Consider the following 9696-nt stretch of genomic DNA (forward strand, 5'->3'; position numbering starts at 1 on the left):
GCTTAGTTGTCTGATTATAAGTGAACTTATGCATGTTTTCATAAGAAATGACCTCTACAAAAAAAGTTAATATCTTTGTTCTCTATTATTTACCAGTCGCCCACTTTGACAAACTTTTATCCAATTCTGATTGAAGTGTATGGGATGCATGTTACTTGCTACGGGGAAAAGAAAAGCAGAAACGTGAGCTCTTCCCTTTCCTGCTTCAAGGTGGCATCAACCCTCTCAATACCCTCCCATTCCCAGAAAAGCCTGAACCAGCCAACTTGTCCTCAGCAACAGGTCGGCTCTGTTGCTGTGTTTGTGACATAAGCTGAGTAACCGCCAATCAGAGACAAGCCCTGGCAATGTGACTGTGACATGTCACCATAAGTAGGCTGAGCGCTTCCATTCTCCGGCCCTTCTCCTCTCCGTTCCTAACCAGCAAGGAGAACAACATCTACAATGGCCAAGTCCATCATCCAAAGATACCAACACATCAAAAGACATCTAAGACCAGCCTCGAGAAAGCAATCATGCTATTCCAGCATCGATTTTGGCCATGGAAATTACTCTCGCTACATATGCAGGGTCCTGAAGGAAATTGTACCCATGAAAGGCATATCTTCAAACACTGTGGACATTCTGAACTTCCTGATCAACGACATCTTTGAACGCATTGCTACAGAAGCTGGCCAGCTGATGTATCTCAGGAAGCGCTGCACCCTCACCCCAGAATATATCCAGAAAGCGGTGTATCAGCTGTTACCTAAGAAGCTGGCTAAGTTTGCAGTGATTTTTGGAAATCGAGCCGTCCACAGATTTGTCCATTCCTAAGCTCCGTGTACAAACCTTCTTGAAACGTGGGGAAAGTAAACCGAAGTGCCGGTAGCCTGTGCTCTGTTCACTCTTCTTTCTCGTTCTGTTTTACGTCTGTGGTTATTTTTAGCTGGTGCCTAAGGAAGCCAGAAGATGACATTGGGTCCCCTGGAGCTGGAGGTACAGGCAGCTGGAGCCTCCATGTGGGTGCTGGGACTTTAACCTGGATCCTCTGGAAGAGCAGCCCGTGCTCTTAACTGCCAGACTCTCTCCAGTGCCCACGCTTCCATGAACTACCCAATTCATTGAGTTTACTTCTTTTTTTCTTTTCTTTTGTGGGGCAGAGTCTCAAAAAAACCAAAAAGACTCACTACCCAGTCCTGGCTGGCCTAATTTGCCACGTAGGCCAGTGCTGCCATGCTTGGGTGACTTTTAAAAAGTTCTGAAGCTTTCTCCTAGCTCCATCTCCCGACCCACTGTCCTGAGGGCTCCCCACACGCCAGCCCAGCCCTTTGATGTTCTTTGTCCTTTGCTGTCTGTGTCTCTGAGCCAGCAGTTTCACTTTTGTTTGTTTTGCAAGGATAGGCTCACATCACGTGTGTTTCCCTCTTTCACTTGTTTCTAAGGTTCCTACCTGTGATAAACGTAGCTCTGGATTAGTGACCCTCTTGTCCTAGCTGGGACTCCATCCTGTGACCATACCACAATTCATTATGTGCCCTCTCTTGATAGGGGTCTAAAGGGCTTCTGGTTTGGCTAATAGAGCAGCCCCAATAGAGATGCCATGGTAGCAGAAACATACAGCATTTGGTATACGATCATACTCTACGTATATTAATTTGTTTAACCCCACAAAACCGTGTGAGGATTAAATAATTATCCCAAGCCCCTGGAGGAGGAAAATGAGGTACTGAGAACTATCCACTTGCCCGAGGTCACCCATGAAAGTGGAAGGACTGGGTTTGAACAGAATCCCAGATCTGTCCGAAAGACTAGGCCACAAGGTGTGAGCATTCTCATACAAGAGCTCCTTTGGGGAACCTTGACAGCAGGATTCTTGAGACATTGGTGGCTTGTAGTCAGCTTTTCTAGGTGTTGTCAGATTGTCTTCCAAAGAGTTAGTTTGTAGCAGACAATAGGAATTTGATTTTTTTTCTGATTATGAGACACATATATTTCCACAAGAAAAACAAAATCGCTTGTCTTGTGTCTCTTCTTGGGTTGGAACTGAGGCCATCCTAAGAGAGAATGTTGTTTTTCCTTTCCCTGCTTCTTGGTTAGGATCCACCCTCTGTTTCTCCTGGGTTAGTTCACTTCTGCATCTACCTTCTCCAAGTTTCTGAAAACTCATCTAAACAGGCTCTACTCCCCTATTCTAGACAAAGGTGATGGGCACCTTACATCTTAAGTGATCTTCATCCTGTGACCACATCTACCTAGGATCAATGGCTGATGGAAAGGCCCTGAGGTCTAAGAGGGTCAGCGAATTACAGCTTCTGGGCCAACTCTGGCCACAGAGAATATCACAGATCTCTTTTGTATACAGCACCACAGTGCTCAGTGAGGCTTCTATGTTTGTGCGCAGGTGTTTAAGAAAAAAACAAAACCACAGGAAAAGTCTTCAACAGGCCTCATGTGGCCCACAAAGCCTACAGTACAGTCAAGTCCTACAAAATGATATTGTGGTCAACGGCTGACATTTGTGGTGGCAGGCTTGTGAGGTCACAATGTTGCTGTTCATTCCTAGTCTTGTTATTTTTACTGTACTTTTCTATGTTTAGACACACAAGCACTTATCTTCGTGTTAAAATTGTCTGCAGGGGTCAGTACAGTAATGTCCTGTACAGATCTGCTGCCTAGGAGCAAGAAACTATATTATCTAGTTTGTGTATCTAGCACGGTGTATTCTGTCTGCATAACAACAAGGCCACATGATGATATAAAAATACCTAAAAATAAGTTTATTGATTTATTTTTAAAATTATTATTATTATTATAACTATTATTATTATTATTATTATTTTCTCTGTAGCTTTGGAGCCTGTCCTGGAACTAGCTCTTGTAGACCAGGCTGGCCTCGAACTCACAAAGATCTGCCTGCCTCTGCCTCCCGAGTGCTGGGATTAAAGGTGTGTGCCACCACCTCCCAGCTCATCCATTGATTTTTAAAAGAACCACCCAACAGCTAAATCACTTATCAGTGCATTGCTCGAAAGACCAAATCTACCATCTAGAAGAGAAGTTTGCCAAGGGCAGGTTTGGACCACGTTGCGTACTTTTGTGCTTTTTGGTACGTTGGGCTCTCAAAGCTTCTCACCATAGGTCAGTTTAAAGAAAAGGTGCATAGTTGACATTTCAAATCACTGAAATAAGGAGAGAAAATGCAAACAACCTTCCACAATTCAGGTAATGATCTAATCATGGAAAATGCCCCACTAGATCAAGGTATGAGCTTCGGGGGAAGGGAGTTGCATAAATTCCCTCCACATCAGCATATGTTTTAAAGCATTTAAACAATAGAATTTCAAAATAGGATCAATATAGGGAGGGGTGATCCCTGGAGATACAATTGTTTTCAGGTCTAATTGTATAAATGCGTATGTGTAAAAATACCTATTTTGGAATATTTAAACCTTTTTGTAAAATATATTGAATAATGTGGCCGCTGTATAATGCTTGCCACCACCATCTCTAGAACCTTGTACCATTAAACGGTAACTCCCCATTTTCTCCTCTTCTGGGTCCCAACAAGCCCACTCCCTCCCTTGTCCCTGTTTGCCTGACTTATACACCATTTCACTTGTGATCCACCATATCACTCAGCAGGATAGCTTCCAAGGCATCTATCCTACACCGTGGATTTACTCAGTTACTGATGCATGGTTATTGTCTTGTAGCCACTGTAAATAGTGCAGCTCTGAACATGGTATACAAATACCTGTTAGTGGCCCTGCTCCCAATGCTTTAGGGTGTATCCTTGAAAGTGAACGCTGAGGGATGCCGGAGAGATGACTCCTCAGATAAAGGCACTTGCTGTCAAGCCCAACTGCCTGAGTTTAATGCCCAGGTTCCTCGATCGCTGTGCAGTTAAGACGGCAGAACACACAAGTTTGAGAGGATGCAGGCCTCTTATGATTGAACCGCCCTTCCAGCCATGGCTGCCCTGTGTTGACATAAGAGAAATGAAATTTAACTTATTTATGCCAGTATTATTTTGAATTATTATCATTCATACCATAACTTAATTCTAATACAGACATCCAGAAGATCATTGACCGCCACACAATGTAGTTAGCATCAAGATGATAACAGGCTTATTAAATAAAAACATATTAACCTAGAAGTGGAGGCTGATGCTTTGTATATTGCCAGATGATGTTGTGGCAAAATGAAATTTCATGTCACTTAGCAGCCCTTTACTCAGAGGTACACAATGCAGATGGCAAGAGCCTGCTCGTTATTAGTGTGCTGGGTATATGATGTGTCTTTGGAAGATTGTTGAAAGTACAAAGATATCAATAGATTCAAAAGCCACAGGAAATAGATTATTCTACTGTCCACAATACGAACAGATACGGATTTTGTGATCATTTGAAACCAGTGGTATACATCATATGTCACACACCAACAAGCAAAAATAGTGCTGACTTTAAAGTGAATGTCACCCGACAATAAAATAGTGGTCATCTTGAACCAAGCCAGCGGCAGCAAATACAGTGAGAGAGAGAGAGAGAGAGAGAGGAATCTGGAAGATATTAGGAGGCAAAATCGTAGCAGTTACTATGATGTGCGTAACAACAGATGAACTGCCAACTAGACACTCCCTGCGGCTCTGGCCCAGAAGACTTAATGAATAGATCCAAGTCGTTAGGCAGTGTGTACTCAGCACGACCAAGTAAAATAACTACGTGGTATGCAGCCAGCGGTTTCACAGGGTAACGTATGAGGCCTATCACAAGAGTGCTCCAAGTGCAGAAAAGCTGGCAAGAGTCAGACGGCCTCACGTAGACCACTAGCACTTGCTTAAAGCTCAGGAGAGGACAGCCTGAATTTTTAATACTTGAGATCATTTCTTATCAGTCTCGCCTATGCCGCATATCAGGTGTTGACGGATGGCATTTGGAACGGATTGGCAAACTGGAAGGCATTTGGCAGTATGGGGAAAACTGTCTTTTGCCTTCAAGATTAGGAGTCCAGAAAATAATTTTCAACTGTCAGCAGGAGGGGAGTGACCACTGACTGGTTTGCGGCCGGCTTTGTGGATGTCGCGGTTGCCATGGCAACCGTGGAGGATTCCTAGAACAGGACTCTGGAATACAGCAAGTGCAATCTTACTGGAATGGCAGTTCATCGCCAAGCCTGGACTGAATAGTGAGTTTAAGATCAGAACGGGCTACTCCAGTTAGGATCAAAAAGAAAAATTTGGACAAGCTTTCAAAACTAAAAATTCCTGTAAGTTGTTTAAAATAAAATCAGTAGCTAGAAAATCATGGAAGACACGGCATACACAAACAATATAATCAATAATATTCTATCCAACAGACTTCCTCAAGTATTCATAGCACATTCACCCAAGTTAGACCAACTCTTGGTCCATTAAAAACCCAACAACCCCCGTGTGAGTGCGCATGCGTGTGCATGTGCGTGCGTGCGTGCGTGCGTGCGTGCGTGCGTGCGTGTGTGTGTGTGTGTGTGTGTGTGTGTGTGTGTGTACCTATGTGGAAGTCCATGCGTGCATCTACCTGTGGAGGCCCAGAGGCAACAAAATCTGACAAAACTAAAAAGAAAAGAGGAAAAGAACTGATAAAAATAAAACAAATATACAAAAGATGTATAATGGGGATATGTGAAGAGATAAATATTTGAATCAATAATAACTGGAAAATTCTTCTAAATGTCAGACAGCAAACCACACCATGAAACTCAAAGAACATCAGGAAAAACAATGAAGAAAAAGCTACCTTCGATGTCCTATTCAAATTGCAGGTAAATAAAAGCTAAATAAAACACTAAAAGAAACCAGGAAGGGAACAACATTCTCACCTACAGGGAAACAAAGATAAGGATTTCCTCCAATTTCTCCACAGAAATCATTCACAAAGTAGAGAAACACACTTTTGAGGAAAAAAATCCCACCATCCTAAAATCCTGTGTACTATAAAACTATCTTTCAAAAGCAAAGGAAAATACTTTCCTAAACAAATTTGAAAGAATTTTTGCCTTCAACAAATGTTTAAAGTTGTTTGGAGAAGAGGGGAAATTATGTATAAATTCGGATCTATGTAAAGAAAAGAATTCTCTAAAAAGAATAAGCAATGGCAAAATATTTTGTTTTAGTTTTGGTTTTTTGAGACAGGGTTTCTCTGTGTAGACTTAGTTGTCCTAGAACTGACTCTGTAGACCAGGCTGGCCTTAAACTCACAGAGATCACCTATCTCTGCCTCCTGAATGCTTGGATTAAAGGCAAGCCTGGTGGTAAAATAAATTTTACCTTCAACTTATCTAACACTTGGGAGGCAGAGGCAGGCAGGTGGATCTCCGTGAGTTCAAGGACAGCCTGATCCAACAAAGTCAAGTTCAAGGACAACCAAGACTGTTAAACAAAGAAACTGTCTCTAAAAAAGAAGAAGGAGAAGAAAGAGAGAGAGATGAAGGAAGGAGGGGAGGAAGGAAGAAAGGAAGGAAGGAAGGAAGGAAGGAAATGCCTTGCCCAAAGGCATATCTGGGTGGGATGGGGACATTTTCTCAGAGGAGGTTTCTTCCCCACAGTGGCTCTAACTTGATTCGCATGGATGCTCTCTAGCCAGCACAAGCATGTACAGCTATTCCAGAAGAACCTCAGTTTGGATCCCAGCAGCCAGCTCCTAACAGCCTGTAACTCTAGCTCCATGGACTCTAACACTGTCTTGTGGCCTATGCGGGTACCTGAATTCGCTCACATACACATACCCATATACACACAAGCATATAAATTTTTAAAACAAAAACTTTTTCAATTTTTTTTTAAATCAAGGTTAATGACTGGAGAAAAATATACCAGGCTAACACTAATCAAAATAGTGAAAACATTTCAGGAAAAAAAATAGATATCACAAGTTATCAGAGGCAACATTACACATGTTAAGGGGGTCAGTTACCTAAGAATATACAATGACCTATCATATATATGCACCTGTAAAGTGAGCATTAAAACACACGAGCTGAAGACTGATTTAAAAACATCAGAAGGCTGGGACAGGATCGCCACATGTTCAAGACCAGCCTGGATATAAGAAGACCCACACCAGTGTGGAGACTTAAGAAGCTTTTTTAATAAGTTAATTTAATATTATAGCTAGAGACCAAAACAGAATGCCAAATCCAGAGGGCAGAAAATCAGTACAAATTGATTTTGCTTAATGCCATCTATCAACAGATATAATAGACAAAAACCTACAAATGAATATGTATAGCAGGTTGATTCATAACTGCAAACATTGGAAGCAATGCATGTTAACTTTTGGTCAATTAATGGATCATCCATGGTACATCCAGAAAAACAGTGTTATTCATCACCAAAGAGAAATTATTTACCAAGAGGTGGAAAGACATGGAAGAAACATAAATTAATATGATTAAGTAAAACAGGCCAATCAAAAGGCTGCATATTGCATGATTCCAGTGATTTGAACCTTGAAGAAAGAAAATCTATGAAGCGTGAAGATTAGAGAAGCAGAGTAGCCAACCACTAGAGAGTTCTTACCTCTACCAATGCTCAGAACGAAGGGGCGATCCTGTCCTCTGACTGTATCTCCCAACTGCATCTGTCTCTACCAAATCTCAAGACTGTACAGAGTTCTTGTCTCCTCCTGCCTTATATTCTCCCTGCCCAACCATATCAATGCTGTCTCCACCTTCCAAGTGCTGGGATTAAAGGTGTGGGATCCCAAGTGCCAGGATCACCTTTGTGTGGCTGTGTTTCTCTTTTAGACAGATTCAATCTCCTGTAGCCTAGGGTGACCTTGAACTGCCTCTGTCTTCTAAATCTTCACATTAAAGGGTTGTCCCTCCACTGCCTGGCCTCTAGTGGCTTAGCTCTACACTCTGATCTTCAGGCGAGCTTTATTTGTTTAAACATAAACAAAAAATCATTACAAGTTCCTGGATCTTTTGCTCAGTCTTGCTATGAACCTAAAACCATGCTAAAATAAATAAATAAATAAATAAATAAATAAATAAATAAATAAATAAATAATAAAGTCTATTGGATTCTGCTATACTCTAGATCAGTGTCTTGCTTAGCCATCACCCAAGAAGTATCCTTCTGCAAGAAGCAGGAACTAACGCAGACACCCAAAACTGGACAATGTGCAGAGTGAGAGACCTTGGAACATTCAGCCCTAAATGCAATGTCTTCATACAACCTCTCTCCTCAGGGCTCAAGAAACCCCGTGGAAGAGGAGGCAGAACGACTGTAAGTCAGAGGGGATGGAAGACACCAAAGAAACAGTATTTTTCAGGCACAAGACTGACACACACATAAACTCACAGAGACGTTAGCACATGTCAGAGGGTGCCCATCACTGAGAAGGGGAAGAGGACACGTGCTTCATTCTAAACCAAGAAACTATCTGCAACTGTCAACCATTCACAAAGGAAAAATTCAACTTCTCCAGTGGAGTCTCACTGGATACACTTAAGGGCAAGGGCCCAAGTCCTTGGTAGATGGCCAACACAAATTCTGTGGTATTCTGGAGATTTTTTTCTTTTCTCTTTCTTTTCTCTCTTTCTTTTCTCTCTTTCTTTCCTTCTTTCCTTCTTCTTTCTTTTTGCCTCATCATGCTTTGTTTGGGATGTTTTTTAAACCTTATTGGTCTTTTGCTTGTATATTATGTTTTCAGTTTTGCATTTTTATGTGTTTTGTGTGTGCATGTTTCTCATGCTTTTTCTTTGTTTTTATTTGTCTCTTTTCTAAAGAAAGAGAAAAAAGCATGGAGTTGGAAGGGTGGGGAGGTAGAGAGGATCTAGGAAGAAAGGAGAGAGGAGAAATCAGAATATATTATATAAAAAATTGTTTTCAACAAAAATGAAGTCTATTGGAAGGAAGAAAGGGAGGAAGGGGAGAAAGAAAACAGGGATGAAAGAAAGAGAAAGAGAGGGAAGGGTGGTAACAAGGTAGTTTGTGATGTAGGAGGGTCTTCTGTTTTGTGTTGATTTCATTGGTTAATAAAGAAACTGCCTTGGCCCTTTGATAGGACAGAAAATTAGGTAGGCAGAGTAAACAGAACAGAATGCTGAGAAGAAGGCAGTGAGGCAGACGCCTCAGGCAATCACCATGCCTCTCCTCTCTGGGTCAGATGCCATGGAGCCAGCCTCCAGGTCAGACATGCTTAATCTTTCCTGGTAAGCCACCACCTCGTGGTGCTACACAGACTATTAGAAATGGGTTAATCAAGATGTGAGAGCTAGCCAATAAGAGGCTAGAGCTAATGGGCCAAGCAGTGTTTGAAAGAATACAGTTTCCGTGTAATTATTTCAGGTAAAGCTAGCCGGGTGGCAGGAAGCGGCTCGCTGCTCCTATTTCTACAGGTTTGTGCTACTGAGTTCTACCAAATATTTTAAACCAACTTCATATTTTTAAAAAATAAGGTCTGGTGACAGGCATTGGTGATGTACCTCTTTAATCCCAGGACTCAGGAGGCAGAGGCTGGCCTGTGAGGTCTCTGTGAGGTCTAGGCCAGCCTGGTCTACAAAAGGAGTTCCAGAACAGCCAGAGCTGTTACACAGAGAAACCCTCTCTCAAAAAAAAGGAAAAAAGGGGGGAGTTTGCTACATAGTAGGACTTCAGATCCCCCTCCTTGAGCTTCCAGGGTGCTGGAATTACAAGGGTGCACCAGTATGCCCAGCTCCAAAGACCTT

General features: G+C 42.1%; 1 protein-coding gene across 1 annotated transcript; it reads left to right on the forward strand.

The window, feature by feature from the left end:
• Nucleotides 1-444: 444 nt before the first annotated feature.
• Nucleotides 445-816, forward strand: LOC119808920 (histone H2B variant L1-like). Its single transcript, XM_038321474.1, has one exon. The coding sequence runs from the start codon at nucleotides 445-447 to the stop codon at nucleotides 814-816; it is 372 nt and encodes a 123-aa protein (XP_038177402.1).
• Nucleotides 817-9696: the final 8880 nt, after the last annotated feature.

The sequence above is a fragment of the Arvicola amphibius genome, chromosome 3 (assembly GCF_903992535.2).
Source record: "Arvicola amphibius chromosome 3, mArvAmp1.2, whole genome shotgun sequence".
NCBI classification, from domain to species: domain Eukaryota; kingdom Metazoa; phylum Chordata; class Mammalia; order Rodentia; family Cricetidae; genus Arvicola; species Arvicola amphibius.

Bases quoted from the DNA above. Each gene is read 5' to 3' on its own strand.
- LOC119808920 (XM_038321474.1), top strand. From the start codon at position 445: ATGGCCAAGTCCATCATCCAAAGATACCAACACATCAAAAGACATCTA.